The 16,378-nt window shown below is 31.3% G+C and overlaps 1 protein-coding gene across 6 annotated transcripts in view; it reads left to right on the top strand.

Annotated features, from left to right (window-relative positions):
- LOC120893075 (uncharacterized) overlaps positions 1-10,931 on the top strand; it is a 40,927-nt gene extending 29,996 nt beyond the window's left edge. For 2 of the 6 annotated variants that reach the window (XR_013424193.1, XM_078017710.1), the window contains exon 2: positions 10,702-10,931. Coding sequence is in view for 1 of the 6 variants with exons in the window: in XM_078017710.1 (XP_077873836.1) it covers positions 10,702-10,879 (178 nt within the window). In the remaining 5 variants the exon portion in view is untranslated. Of the gene's footprint in view, positions 1-2,219; positions 2,251-6,954; positions 7,154-10,701 lie in introns of all 6 variants that reach the window. The other 4 variants (XR_013424191.1, XR_013424192.1, XR_005738035.2 and 1 more) reach the window with 4 other exon arrangements.
- Positions 10,932-16,378: the final 5,447 nt, after the last annotated feature.

Here is a 16,378-nt window from a genome sequence, read left to right as displayed (position 1 = left end):
TATTGATGTAAATGAAAAATATTCTTTCAGGACCAGGATATAACATGAACATCACACAAAAGAAAAATAATTTTGTTTCTCCTCCTGCTTCCCTTTTCATCTCCAAACACTCTTCATGTTTATGAATTTATATATAGGGTATATATTATATATATTTATATATAGGAGATATATATATATATATATATATATATATATCTCCTATAACACAGCTTCAATCTTCAGAGAGAAACAGAGAATCAAGGTGTCTCAGCATCACAATTTTGCAAAGCATTCTCGGATATTGAGGGGAAAAATAAATTAATAGAATAAAAAAGCTTGAACCCCTAGCACAGAAGACCAAACATGAAATTTCTTTAAGATGCACAAGTGATAGGAACAATATATGTACCAGCACCACCCTTCTTTTCATCTTTCAGGTGAAGACTCTCTTTAGAGCAAGACTTTGATACTAAAGCAAACAGATAGAAATTCTAGCAAAAATGTGTATATTTGGGTTCCTTCCAAGTGAACATATTGATCATAACCCAAAATAACAGTGTTTGTTTGCCATCATCTCAATATTCAATATTTACGGTTTCACAGCGTGCTTGTGTACAGGTGTGCATACAAATACACACACACACAGTGCAGATAGGAACAATTTCTCTAATGCAGGGATTCTGAGCATAAAATAGTTGTTAGTAAATACGAAGAGTAATAAATAAAGTGGTTATTAAGCAATTGAAAGCATCTTCAGAAGAAATTCCTAATAATTCTGCTCCTAAGATAAAAAAAAACACTTTGCTTTCATTAGTGTTAAAGTGATTCAGTACTAATGTCAGAATGGTTTTATAAACTATCCCTATAGTGTTCTTAAGCCAGAATACTACATTTACAGGTCCAGAAATACAATTTTATTTTCTATTTTTCTTCTTAGGTATTTGAAGTCTGGGACAGATTCTTACATAATGTAATGCGAGTCTTAGAATTGAATTTACAGAGTAAAATACATCAGTACAAGAAATATCCATTCATTTGTTCACCCAGTAACTAATTATTATATTATTACTTGTGTCAAGCCTTTTGCAGGGTTCTAGGAAAAAACCAACTGAAGAAAGTCATATCCCTGAATCAAGAGGCTCAGAGATTAATTTAAGAGGCCAATATAAAACAGAAACTGTAAAATAATGAGGAAAGAAGCAAAGTGAATATATGTACAGTTTGTGATATGGTATTTTTCTAACCATGGCTAAGGGCATGCTGTTGCATCTGCTTTGGTGAAGACTTCTTGAGGAAGGTTCTATTTGTGTTCTATCAAAAGATGCAAGTTGCTGAGACGGGCGAAATCTGTAGAGTAGACATGGGCAGTGCCAGAGCTGGCCAGGAAGAGAGCAAGAAGTACAGTGGACAGGAAAGAAAGAAAATCATTATATTTGTCAAATTATAAAAAGTGCCTCTGGAGCAATGATGAAGTGTGAAGCAGGGAGGGGTGGCACTCGGTGTCTACTGGGTTATAGTTCAATACCTTAGCATTGATACAAGAATCTTGTATTGTCTGCAGCTCAATCTCCTATGCTTCAGTACCCTCTATCTTTTAACTTTGGTCTCATCAATCATATTCAGTTACCTACTCCCTACACTGGGTTTTTGTCCATTGTGTCCCCTCCACCCAAAAACCTCCCTGCCACTTACTTAAAGCATTGTCCTTCAGATCTCAGCTCCAGTGCCCAGTTTTACAGTGAATATTCAGATAATTCTCTTCCCAGTGTTACATTTATTATATGATCTCACAGAAGGGCATTCTTTAAATTATAGTTGAATATTCTCTTCATGTTTATTGCATACAAGAATGACCTCCTCACTAGAGCATGCGCTCCCTGAGAACCAGTGCCAAATCTGACTTTGCTCTTTAGTTTTTTAATCTGGAGGCAAAAACAGAGTGAGAAGTCAATGAACATTTGCTTAAAGAATAAAATTATAGTTTCTGATATAGTGTCTGATCCAGTTCATGCACACATTATACATAACACAAAATACATAATGTAAAATATTTAATATATTTATTTAGTATGCACATGCTATTTAATATGCAAAAGGAAAAGATTTTTCACAATCTGCATGATAGATATTTATATTTCAGTTTTATTATTAAAAAACCCCTAATTTTATTGAAGGTAGTAGTTGTCTGATTAAAATATTTTATTCTTTTGTCTTTCTTGCATTTCCTTGTAACGCAGGCTATCCAAGTGTGTTGTCTGAGATTTCCTGGTAAGTTTCTTAAAGGCAGCTGACTCAGCTGAGTAGTCTTTATTTATTTATTTATTTTTATGTTCCTCCTCATGCTTTTTCTTTAGAGCTACTTAAAACTTGCACATTATATTCTAACTTATTTTGGATTATGAAGTATCCATAAGAATAGGAGCCATAGGTCAGAATTTGACAACAAAACGATACAAAGAAACTGGACCTTGTAGATCCTGAGAGTCATTTTACCAGAATCCCTCCTTCTACTTTAGTAATTATTTATGTGAGAAATAAACATAGACTGATATTAAGAAACTTAATTCAGCTTAAATGAATATCTGCCCTGTAATAGGAAAAAATGATGGAGGAGAAACCAGTAAGGGGATATTTTAAAGAGTCAAGTAGTGATTTAATGATTTTCTAGATTAGTAAAGAAAGATGTGCTAACTACAAGAGCTTCATGAAGAAATGACCAAAAATACAATATGATTTGTCAATTTGTGAAAGCATTGAGGGACTCATTAATTGTATTGTTTTCTAAGAGAATCATTACAGTGATACAGACTTCTAAGGATATACACTTTTTGGATAAATATGAAGCTTTTAAAATATGTTGAAATTAAAATAATAGTTGGTTGACAAATAAAAGTATTCTACGTTTGCATTTGGAGTGCTAGAACCTACTAAACATGGCATGTCAGTTCATGACAACTTTTCCCAAAGATTTTGACCAGCAATATAAAGAGGAGTTTAGTTCAGATAAATACCCTGCCTGGTAAAACCGTGCTCACTAGTCCTCTTGAGAAACTGCTTCTGTATTTTTTAGGTTCTTTTTTATTGAGGTTAAATTCACATGGCATAAAATTAACTACATTGAAGTGAAAAATTCAGTAGCATTTGGTACATTCACAAGGCTGTACAGTCATCTACTCTATCAATATAATCCATTGTGACCAGTGCGATGGATGGACAGTTAACTGACAGGCGATGAGCCGGATTGAAAAAATTAATTAGAAATTATAAAAATAAGAAAAAAGGCTCAGTGATTAGAGAAAAGCAGGGGCTCTGTCAGATGAACTAGCACCGATGGAGACTGGATCTAACAACTAAATGGAAGCCTCACAGTTAGGTAACTGTATGGGTTGGTACATCAAGGGGAGTCAGTGTGAAGAATTTCTTCAAGAAAAGAAGAAGAATATGGCAAAAACAACTTGTTTGGGGCTTAGCATGTTACTTCACCTCCAGGCAGCTACATTTGAATGTAGGGCTGCTTGAGCCAATGGGTAGGGTGTCAGCATAATTTGAGCGGTTTCCACTCAGTGGATTCACTGAGAATTCCCAGAAAAGGTATCCTTCTGCCTTGGGATGCCTCAAACAAACTCTTAATTCATTCACTGCCCCCAACATCTATCTATCTCTAAGGGTTGGGTATAGAGCTCATTTGGTAGAATGCTTGCTTTGCATGCACAAGGTCCTGGGATCAATCTCCAGCACTGCCAAAACTAAGAAATGTCTTTCTTATTCCAAAATAAATCCCCATAGTAATTCAACATTCACTCCCGAATTTTTATCCTTTAACAGCTGCAAATTACCAATCTGATTCTATCTTCATGGATTTATCTTTTCTGCATACTTCATATGAATGGAATAATATATTATATGTCCTTTTATATCTTCTTTTAGTGGAGATTAATATTTTAGAGGTTCACCCAAATTGTAGTATATATCAGTAATTCATACCCTTATATGGTTGAATGTTCCTTTACTCCTTAAACTCTCCTCTTGATTTATATGAGTAATAACATGATTTTTTTTCCTTAAAATTATTTTATTTTACCTAGATCCATCAAGTTCTCCACTGCTGTAGGTATAAAGTATATTTATTTCCTACCTCAATGTCTATGCTTAATGCCATGCTAGTAATCTAAGGTCCCATCCTCTACCACCACAATTTGAATATTCAGACTTTTCCTATGCTAACATAGATAGTTTTTATTCTATATTTTCCAATGAATCGCATATATTATTTCTTGGAAAAATGCACTGTAATAACTTCTTCTGCCAATTAAATGTTTTTGAGAGAGTATGTCTTATTTCCATGTCAACTGAAAGCTTATTATGGGGAGAAATAATGGAACTTATTTCTACATCACACTATATATAGTTTCATATACATTGCAAATGATTATAGGAAAAGTACAATTTATACACTTTTACAAATATTAAAATTACTTTCCTATTTATGAAGTAGTTGCACATATTTCACCTCAGTTTACTTGTTTCCAATAAGGTAGGCAAGTCGAGGCTAATATTTTGTTTGATTCAGACTTAAATTCTGATCTAGAGATTAATTTTTGATAGTAAATGGCAGGGCTGAGGTTGAAAACAAGTTTCCACTTATTTGGTGGGCATGTATCTCAGTCCAAAAGCTTGGTATAGGGAATGTATAATTGATTTCCTTTTTCTTTTTATTTTTTAAACTTAATTTACTCTGAAGGCTTTTTGACTTAAATACTATAAACTCAATTAAACTGAGATCAAGGGACAAGATATACATGGTAGTAGTTGTGAATTACTATTTGTTCTTAATTTCATACCATTCTGAAGCTAGCTTCAGGGATTTCCATTATTTTATTGATGGTCTCCATAAATAGCTGCTTACTTATCTCTGTTCCTATCCATAGAATTCCCTCAGATCTCATGGTTTAATATCACTTCCCAAGCCCACTCTTGGGAAAGTCTGACCTTTTAGTCCTTCCTCCATGTGGAAACACACACACACAAAAAAACAATTTTCAAGCACCTCAGTTGCTTAGCCACCTGAGGGGACATTTCCGATAGTGTGTTGCAGGCTGATGTACTTCAGGCATTTGAAAAGGTTTGTGTTAACAGCTCATAATCGTATCTTGAACATGTGGTATGTATCCATAGGCCTAGTACCTAAAAATGGACCTACCAGCATTTATACAACAATTTCTTCTATTTGAATTTCCACATCTCCTTTCTCTCGTGGATTTTTTTTCACTGCAAACATGTATGATAGAGGATCATGGTGGGTAGAAAGTTTGTTCATCTCTAATGAACATTTTTTCTAGATTTTTATTCTAAGCCATTAGTTCTTCTTAGTATTCTGGAAGGATAAACTTTTAAAACCCTAAGTCCAGAAGAAGAATACCGCCTTCTGTGTTTTTGCTGCGGAATATCTTCACATATACAATGAACTAAATGTTCTTTAAGAAAAGGGTACCAATTGAACTATTGAAAGAAGACAGAAATCCATCACAATTAATATAATCAGTATTTCAGATTTATTGAGCCTTAAGCTAAGATCTAACATTAAATTGCCTTTGCTTCTTTGTTGAAAATCAGATGATGTGATATGTGTGGGTTTGGTTCATGCTCACAGATCCATAGATCTGTATCTATTCTTTTTCAACACCATGTTGACTTGTTATTATAGTTCTGTAATAAGGACTAAAGTCAGTAGTGCCAAACTTCCAACATTGTTCTTTAGTATGTGACTATTCAAAGTCTTTTTGATTTTCCATGAAATCTTTAGAATTAGTTTTAGAGTACTAGCAAAATAATTTTCTGAGATTTTGATTGGTAAAATCTGTACATTAAGCTGACAAGAGCTGACATCCTGCCAGGCACAGAGGCACATGCCTGTAATTCCAGTGGCTTGGGTGTTTGTGGTAGGAGAATCACAAATTCAAAGCCAGCCTCAGCAACTCAGCAAGGCCCTAAGCAACTTAGCGAAAACCTACCTCGAAATAAAATAAATAAATAAATAAATAAATAAATAAATAAATAAAAAGGACTGAGGATGTAGCTCAGTGGTTAAGTGCCTCTGGGTTCTATTCCTGATTACCCACCTCCCTGCACCTCAGAAAATAAATGATTGACATCTTATCAATACTAAGTCTTCTAATTCATGAATATGGAAAAAATATTGATTTTGTTCATTAAAGTTTATTAAATTTATGCATCTAGGTCCTGAACATACTCTGTTAGAATTAGGATTATAAGTATTTAATTTGTTAATGCTACATAAATATTACATATACACATTTAAATATATCAATTATTTTTTCATTACTTAGGTAAAATAGGCCAATTTCTTAAGAGATACAAACTATCAAAAGTTGCACAAGATCTTAAAATCTTAATAGCTAATGCCTGTTAGAGTATTTGTGACAATAATTTATAACCTTTGAAAATCAAAACATACTGGCTAGTGGTTTTATTGGTAAATGCTACCAAATACTTAAAGGAAAAACAATAGTGGTTATCCACAATCTCTTACAGAAAATAAAGGCAGAGATACATCTTTCAAAACATCATGTTGCATATATTTAAAAATAAGCAAAGCAATGTGGTAACTCCTGTCATCCCAGAAATGTGGGAGGTTGAGGCAGAATGATCACAAGTTCTAGGCCAACCTGTACAACTTAGACCCTGTCTAAAAATAAATGAAATAAAAATGGCTGATAGTGTAGTCTAGGCTCAATCTCTAGTACAAAACAAGAAAAAACAAACAAAATCAAAACTATATTTTGCTGGGATATAAGAAAGCACTTAAGTTGTGTATTTTAATCTTGTGTCCTTAGACTTTGCTACCAGACATATTTATTCATGTCAGTAGTTGTTCTGTTTTCTCCCCTATATTGAAAATCATGTAATCTGTGAACAAAACAGTTTTATTTTTTATTTTTTACTTTCTAATAGGATTATCCAGTTGTCTTCTCTTGTATTTTTTACACTAGAAAAAATTCTAGTATGATGAAGAATAAGAGTGTTCAAAGAGCATGCACATGAATTTTTCAATCTTTATGGAAAATGATGTCAACTATTTTGGTTTGGTTCTGAAATATCCCTGACAAGCTCACAATTTGAAGACTTGATCCCAATACTGCAATGATCAGAGGTGTTTTTTTTTTTTTGAAAAGAGTGTGCATTATGAGGGCTCTAACTTCATAAGGGGATTAATCTATTTGCTGTAGTAATAATCTGATGGACTACTGGGAGGTAGTGGAATCTGTAGGCAGGTGGGGCATGGTTGGTGGAAGTAGGTCACTTGGGTAATGCCCTAAGGGTCTGTATCTTGTCCCTGGTCTTGTCTTTACTTCGAATATTTTAAAATTTCTCTGGAGACTTTTCCTTTAATCTGCATATTATTTAAAAACAATCTTTAGTCTTGAAATATTTTCAGGCTCTTTTTTCACTTTTTAAAATTTCAGCTTAGTCCCATTGCAGTCTGAAAACATATATTGTTCCTGTCCTTCTGAATTTCTTAGGATATATTTCAGCCTTCAATATCGTCTATCATGATGAATATTACATTTGATCTTGAGAAACCTGTGCATTCTGTTGTAAGATGGGTTATTATGTAAATGTCAACTAGATTAGGTAACATTATTTAAATCAACTATGCCTTCACTGATTTTCAACTTTTTGATCCTTCAATTCTGAGAGAGGGATGTTGTTGCTCACTGAGTCATCAGTCTTGCCTCTCGGGAGGTAAATTGACTTTTCTTTTGTACTACACACCTATTTAAGTTTTAGGCTTTTTTTTTTAACATCTCTTTAGTTAATTGACCCTTTAATTATTATATTCTACTTCTCTCTGTGTTTATTTTTTTCCTACTATGGTAAATGCCAACTTCGTTGTTAGTAAATTAAACATTAATAGTAAGTTAAAGCTTACTATTGTATGGTATTGAACATTTTAATAATAAAGAAAATTTAGAAATTAATATTTTCCTTCAACAATCCCAGTATTTATAAAGAAGTTTCCAGAGTATAAGGTTTAAGAGATCAGTAAACAGGAATATATAAATGAGATAGTAGACTAGGCACTGATACCTCTTTTCATTGAGGAAGTCAGAAGTATCTTAGACAAATGAATTTTTAAGAGGTAGAACTTCAGTGAAACATATCAATAAAAATTTCATGAATCACTTGTCAAGACTTGCTAGTTGCAAAATTATTATTCATCATTTCACCCAGGTGTACTGAACAACAAATGAACTGTGAAACACAGTCACATATTAAAGAAACATATATGAATGGATAACTTATGAAAAAGAATTTTTTCCATTACACATATCATTTATTTTCATTATTATTTTTAAAAATAAAATTTGAGTATAAGCCTAATCTGCTTTATCTGTGTCAATAGTATGGTTTAACAACATCAATATGGTCAATGTCGCTCAATTTAACTTATTTAATAGTATACAACATGTGTTGCACTTCATGAAAGAAGTCATGACTGCTAACAGACTAAATAATTAGATGAAATGACCTTATTAGTAACATGTAAATTCAATTATCTATATTGATTTGAGTTAATAAACAGAAAAATGTGTGGAAGCAATAAAGTGTACTAAATGTTTTTAAAACACTACTCCTAATTTTTTTTCTGATGGAATGCTTAAGTAATGTCATCTAAATTATTTAAGTGTTCACTGTATATTGTATAAAATTTTATGAATGTATATATATATATATATATAGTGTGCAATATATTCCTACACAACATCCCAGTTACATATAAAACTATTTAAATTTATAAATACAACAGTGTATTGGATTATGTAATATAAAAATAGAAAGGTAAAAAATATTTCTTTGAGAGACTTTTAAATTTAATTTTACCTAAGCTAGAAGTATATTATAATTGGTATAAAATAAAAGAACTGTTAAAAAACATGATATTAGTGAGAGAAGGAATTCAGATACAAAGTACTACTAAATAAGTATAAAAGCTAAAAACCAAAGTTTTATTTATTTCTTAAAAATTTGTAACACATTAATTTCTAGTTCTTATTTTTTGTATTTATGGAGATATATAGAAACACAAAAATCATATTTTCATTAAATAAATTCAATTACAAATAAACATAGTTTCCTATGTTGTTAATATTACTAATTATTTTTTCATAAGGAAAACATAATGCTTAATATTTATGTATAGACTATCAATTAGAAAAATCTTGCTTTAGCAGGTAGAAGTACAAAATTGTTGATATTATGATCATTTTCATTTATATATTTTTTCAAAGAAACAATATTTAAAACAGACATACACACATATAATAACAAGAAGTATTATCTTCCTATTTTATACAAAATATAGATTGTATATTATCTTGTGTACAAATACAGCTTATATATATACAAATACACAAAATAATTTCTTAGTTATAATGGCTAAAGGTATAAAATTATATATAGTAAAAATTAATTATCCTTCCAATTATTTTTCCTATAGTTAGGTTTCACATCAATATTCACAATGAATATAAAAAGTTTTCACTGGCAAAATAAAAATTAGATGACAAAAATTTATTCTAAAACTATAAGTAATAATAAATTAAGAATGTCTGTAAGATAAATATCATTCATAGATCTTAAACATTTCTAAAGCAGCAATATTAGTTTTAATAATACTATTAAAACAACTTATTATTATGTTTTATAACAGAAATAATCACTTTCAGCATAGATTTTTTAGCATTTATAAGTCTATTAACATTTTCATTCAAGAAAATGGTTTCTTAATCATTTAAAGTAGGGAGGTCTAGAATGAGAAGTTACAGAAAACTAGACTAAAGCAAAATAAAACATATTATAAAAAGATATTATAGTATCTAGGATTGGTAGTTTTTGATCACAGATTGATAGAATCATCTCAAATTTTTTTCACAAAGAAGTATCAGTTGGTAATTTGTTGGAATTAGGTTTTTAGCTTCAAAATAACGAAGTGAAGCATGAAGCCAAGTTTTATTTCAATAATTTTTGTCAGTATATCACCTAAATTAAATTGTGGTATGTTGGTTGTGGTGTGCATACCTGTAATACCAGTGACTCTGGAGGCTCACGGGAGCATTACAAGTTTGAGGACAGAATGAGCAATTTAGCAAGACACTCTCGAAATAAAAAAAAAAAATTAAAAAATTAAAAGGACTGGAGATGCAGCTCAGTGGTAGAGCATTCATGGTTTCAGTCCTCAACACACACACACACACACACACACACACACACACACAGTAAAGAAAATTTTAAGAAAGTGATGATACTCTCAGTTATTACAGAATGGCATTTACTGAACTTAGACTAAACTGTATTTCACGAAATGTATGAAGTTAAACAACAAGTTCACAGAGATATAATTTGTGAAAGTTGAAGGTTGATTTGGATTCCTTAATTTTGACTGAGTTCACTGAGTTTGAAAATGTCCTCAAAGACTATAGAACTCACTTTGACCCAAAAGTCAAAGGACTGTTTCCTGTAAACAAGTAAAATATAATAATAACTGCTATTAGCTGAATTTTTGTCCCCATAAAAATGTTTACTATCTAATCCCAGTATTTGTGGGTGTAAGTACACATAGAAAGTGTCTTTGCAGACATAATCAAGTTAAAATGAGGTTAAAGCCAGTCCTAATCTCATGTGATTACTGTCTTGTAGGAAGAGGGAAATTGGTACTCATATACAAAAAGAAAACTGCATGCTGCAATGGAAGAATAGGTGTAATTTACAGAGGTGCAAAACAAGAAAAAGGAAGGATTGCCAGCACCGTGGGAAGCTGAGAGAAAGACACAAAACTGCTTCTCCCCAAAAACTTCAAGACAGCATCGCCTGCTAATACTTCTTATGGACTTCTGACCTTCAGAATAAATTTCTGAGTTTTAAGCCAATCAATTTGTGGTATTTTGTTATGGCAGCCCTAAGAAACTAACAGGAAATCAAACAGACCTACAAAACACTCCACGGAAACACAGATTACAGATACTTTTCAAGTACATTTGGAATATTTCCCAGGATAGTTTATATATGAGGCCATCAAAAAGTCCCCAATAAAATAAAAAATGTTGTTTTTATCAAACAAAATACATTTCTTCTTCACACAGAAACAAAAGTAGAAATAACAGGAAAAAAATTGGGAAAATTTATAAATACATGGAAATTAAGTAATAAATTCCTAATTAGTCCAAGGTTCAAAGAAGAAATCACAAAGGAAATGAGAAAATACTTTGATGTCAATGAAAACGAAGGCAAACATACCCAAACTAATGGGATGCAATTAAAACAGTGCTCAGAGGGAAATGTGAAGCTGTAAATCCCCACATTAGGAAAAAAAAAAATCTCAAGTCAATAACATAAACTTCCACATTATGACACTTGAAAAAGAAGAGTCAAATAAACCCAAATCAAGCAGAGAGAAGGAAATAATATAGATTAGTGTGGAGTTCATGAAATAGACAACAGAGAAAATACAACAGAGAAAAATTAACAATACTGAGTTGGTTCTTTATAAAGATCAGTGCAATGGAAAATTCAGAGTGATCAAGAAAAAGAGAAAGAAGGTTCAAATTACTAAAAATCAGAAGCACAATGGGGGACATTACTGATGATGTTACAAAAATTAAAAGAATTATAAGGGAGTACTGTGAACAGTTATGTACCAAAAGGCTCTCAAAAGTCAAAGAAAAAAAAGAATCACGAAGTTACCACTACTGAATTAACATTTTACATGATGTAATATAACCAAACTAACATTATTGTACTACTCATTTGTTCAGTATCATTTTATTTCTTCAAAGAATTTTATGACTCAATATCATAGTAAGTTAATTTCCAATTTTTTAAAAATTACACATGTAAGTTTTATCAAAACAAAAATTGTGGGTTGTTCATGTTTCTCAGGATCTTGCTCCAATGCATGTTTTCAGAGAAACAAGTTTTCTATGATAAGCAAGTTTCCAAAACTTCATCCTTCACAGTTAGAATCTGTCCCTGGAAGTAGTCTTTGTCAAGTTGCTCATGACTAGACTGTATCCTATTTTTTATATCAGGGGTGGCATCAAAAACTTCTAAATTCCTTACCAAGGTAATTGTGGAATCGATTTCCTCCCCTATCCTTATTTTTCTAAAAATTTGGGTCACATTTTTCTCCTATATGCAACTAATTAATATTAGGATAGAACAAGGACTTGGTATTCTAAGGAAGAGATTCTACTTACTAAAGTTATAAATAGATTGGACTACATTTAATACACTCTGATCCAGAACAGCACAGGTGAGTCTGGGAAACATGAAAGCAAGAACATTTATTTCTTTTGTCTTTTCTCTTTAATTTTTAACTTCTTTCTACACCATTTCATGAAAATAATATGAACTCATGGTTCATGATAGGAAAGCTTGAAAATTTGGAAAGATACTCAAGACAAAAAATCTAATTTCACCTGATACCAATGCTGTTAACATTCTACTACTTTTAGTACTCGTTTCAATTCTCCCATTTCGCTACTACACACATACTCACACAACAATACACTCATGGATACTCGCATACATGATTTTGTATAGATTACCCTTCTCAATTAGCCTGAAAATCATGTTTCCTATCCCATGGAGATACTTAAAAATCATTAAAAGCATTAATCAATAGTCCAATATATATTACTATTGTATATCTCTAATCAGAATTTTTCTTCTTTCATTTATTAGTTCCTATGAAAGCTAACAGAAATAAGATAATAGAAATATCTTATCCCAGATATCCATAATGTGTAATCAAAGGTGAGTAAACCTGAAAATGGAAAGACAGCAAGGCTGAAGTTTTATCACTGGGATCTCAATGTAGTTGCTTACCTGAAGTTTGGAAATAAGGATGTTGATTTGGGCTTCAGTACATTATAAAAACATTCCATGTCAAGGTACCCACCTGCAAGTTCAGAGCCCAGTTTGGTAATATGCCCCAGGATGTTTATCTTCCACACTTCTTCTCCCTCTCAGATCAGAATAAGGGATGTTTAATTCTTGATTCATCTCTTTAATGTTATTTCATAAAATTAATGGACTTCTCATTGATTTTTTTTCTTAATCTGAGGAATAAGGCTTAATTCTTATAGGCTAATTAATGGCATTTTGTTTTAGAAGGACACAGCATTTGGAATATTGTTAAATAAATTACCTTTTTTATCTTTCAAATTATAGATAATCATATAGTTAAGTCATATCTCATGTCTGCATGTTTAAATCCACTCTGCACGAAGCTCTACCCTGATCTTGGTACTGAGAGGAATGTTCATGCTGCATTGTCCAGATTTCTATATATCCTGGCTTCCAATTGACCTCACCCTCTCAATAAATTTAAGAAGCATTTTTTATCTTTTTAAAAATATATATATATATCTTTTAACTTGAAAAAAATTAGGTAAATATTTGTGTCTGCATATAAGGTGCTCCAAAATTATGCTATAGATTAAATTGCTTTACTTATTGGTAACTTTGAGGACTACTTTGTATCTTGTTACAGATGTTAGTTTTCCTCTTACTATTTTTTATTATAAATCTTATTAAATATGTGTTATATATTGTGAGATTCTAGACAAGAATATAAAAACTATAAAATATAATTCTATTGTGTCCTCTTTTATGACAGCAAAAAATACTAACACTTTGGAAGCTAAGCCTCAAGTCAATGGCTACAGCATAACTGCCTACACAAGGATCTTTAAATAACACACAGTAATGAGAGTCTTTTCCAGAGACACACTGGATACCTGTACTACCAGAACTATCTAAACTTCTCTAATAAATTAATTTAGATCACTTTTTAATTACATACTTCCAATTCCCTGAAGAGATGCATTTTCTGGATTTTAACAATATTCTTCTTTTCATAGTGTTTCTGAAATGGAAGTAAATTAAATAAATTATCCAAGGAAAATATTATAATTATATTTAACTAAAAAATTAATAATAAATATAATATCTTGATAAGAAAGTTTGAAAGAGGCTTTTTGCTTAGTTTGATATTACTTATATATTTATCCATCAGTAAAAATTTGTAGAGTTAAATTTCAATTATTTATATTTTTAACTACAAACAATTCAAGCTTCTTTTTAGTTAAACAAAAATGTTTCAATTTTTTGTCTCCCATTAGTTGTCAGGAACTAGGAGGTGAATCTATAGCCAAATGTAATTGGATACAGTCAGTGACTTGTGTACCTATGTTTTTTAAAATTTTTAAATAAATTTAAATTTTCTGATTGCTGATGGGATTTCTTGAATTTGTTATGGAAATCTTTGCATGCCTTTGGAAAAGTTTTGTATTTATTGTTACATTTCAATTTTGAGAAGAGTTGTTTCAGTGTTAGAATGAAATTATACTTAAAAATATTGTTTCTGTGCATATAAGATACTGATCTCACTAGTTTGAGAGGCTGGGAAAAAATCAGAATGAATAGGGAACATATAGTAGAGGTTTCAGGACCTGCTAATAATTAAAAATAAGTTGTTGAAATAATCTCCGATTTCCCTTTTTGCTTCTAACAATGGAATTCTCTGCTATCTTCAGTGATTGTACTTTAGGATATTGTTGAGCTTCTAATACTTTCCATAGACAATGCCATCATATCAAAAGAGAAACTGCAGTGAACAGAGCTGAGGCATTATGTTTAAGAAGAAAAGAAAAAGTCAACTAAATTGTAAGATTTTATGTTCTTTAATTAAAATTCCCTGCAATTTTTCTTCCACAGAAGGAAACATGTTTGAGACATTTATACTTCTTATTAAGCTAACAATGTAAATAGGAATGATTGATATCTGATTCTCTTACTTTAAGAACTGTGAACCAAAATTATATGGCATTGCATCTGTTGTATGAAAATTTCCAAGGAATTTTGAGATTCAAAATGTCTAAAGATAGAATCCAGCAAAATATTACATAAATGTACTAAAATGGGTTCCATGCTGCCACTAAATCAATAGGGACATTCAAGAACAGAAGAAATATATGCTCACATAATTTAAAGTGAGGGAGAGATCATATATAGTCTGTAGTGTATATGTCTGTTTTAGTACCAGTATATATTTTTTCATCTCCTCAAACAAAACTTACTTCACATCTTTCTTTTAATGATTCTTACATTTTGGGGGAAGCCCATCAAGGTATACACCCACCCTGCCTGCTTCCTTTACAAGGAAGCAAGCTTATGAATGAAGACATACTATACTTATCTCTTAATCTATTGAATATCATAGAGAGGTTTTTTTGGAACATACAATCTTATTATAATTTAAAACGTTTTGGTATTATGAAACCTTGGACATTTTGCAGTCATAGTACTACAAGACAAATTCTGTGAGCCATATAGCATGATAAGACTGAGCAAAAAAAAAAAAAAAAAGAGGAATCAAAAGCAAATGAGGAAATAGAAAAAGAAGAAGAAAAAGAAAAAGTTGATGATAATATGCCAGCTTTTGGTGACAATATATAAGTCTTTGGATGGATTTGATCCAATCCACATAGGTTCTTCTTACACAAGAAGCACATTCCTTGTTTTGCGTAAGTCATTTTTTATTCGAGTTCACTTCCATTTGGTCAGATAAACTAATTGCTCTATAATTATTTTTATAATGTAAAGCCTCCTGGTATTCTAAAAATATGTTACTTAGGATTCATTATACAAAAATTAGATTAAATTAGAGATGAAGAGTAAGTGTAGAATAAAAGAAATGAGAAAAACTCTTATCTGTTTCATCCTCACAACCGAAAAGTGTTTCTCACACCATGGTAAAGACCAACTGATATTTCAATATTGAGCATTAAGGGTTGGGGCTCTGTACGGGTTGGGGCTCTGGCTCAGCAGTGGAGCACTTGCCTTGTATGTGTGAGAGACTGGGTTCAATTCTGAGCACCACATATAAATAAATAAATTAAATTGTTTTAAAAACTAAATACTTAAAAAATACATTGAGCATTAAAAGCACTATTTTTATCATAAAATAAAGTCATATTAAAATCTATTGAATTTTGAACATAGGCATCCTCAATACAAGGGTAATTATATACTACTAATCCAGGGCAAAAATCCAGAATCTTCACAAATAGACAGACTCATGGACATTTCTTGCACACCCATCTTTAACTCCATATTTTATTTTCTTTCTGCAAAAACTGAGACTTGCAGGTCTCTTTTCTCTATTTTCAGTAGACTTCCACAGCTTCTCTGACAAGTATATTTTGTAAGGCTGAACCTATTTGAAACAGTAAGTTAACATGAAATAAGATTTACCTAAAGGAGATAAATATATTAAAACAAATGTTTAGAAAATTGATCTTTAAGTATCTCA

This window comes from Ictidomys tridecemlineatus, chromosome 7 (genome assembly GCF_052094955.1).
Source record: "Ictidomys tridecemlineatus isolate mIctTri1 chromosome 7, mIctTri1.hap1, whole genome shotgun sequence".
In the NCBI taxonomy this organism is placed as follows: Eukaryota; Metazoa; Chordata; class Mammalia; order Rodentia; family Sciuridae; genus Ictidomys; species Ictidomys tridecemlineatus.
The sequence above is the reverse complement of the archived record's forward strand: the minus strand, read 5'-3'. Positions and strand labels throughout refer to the sequence as shown.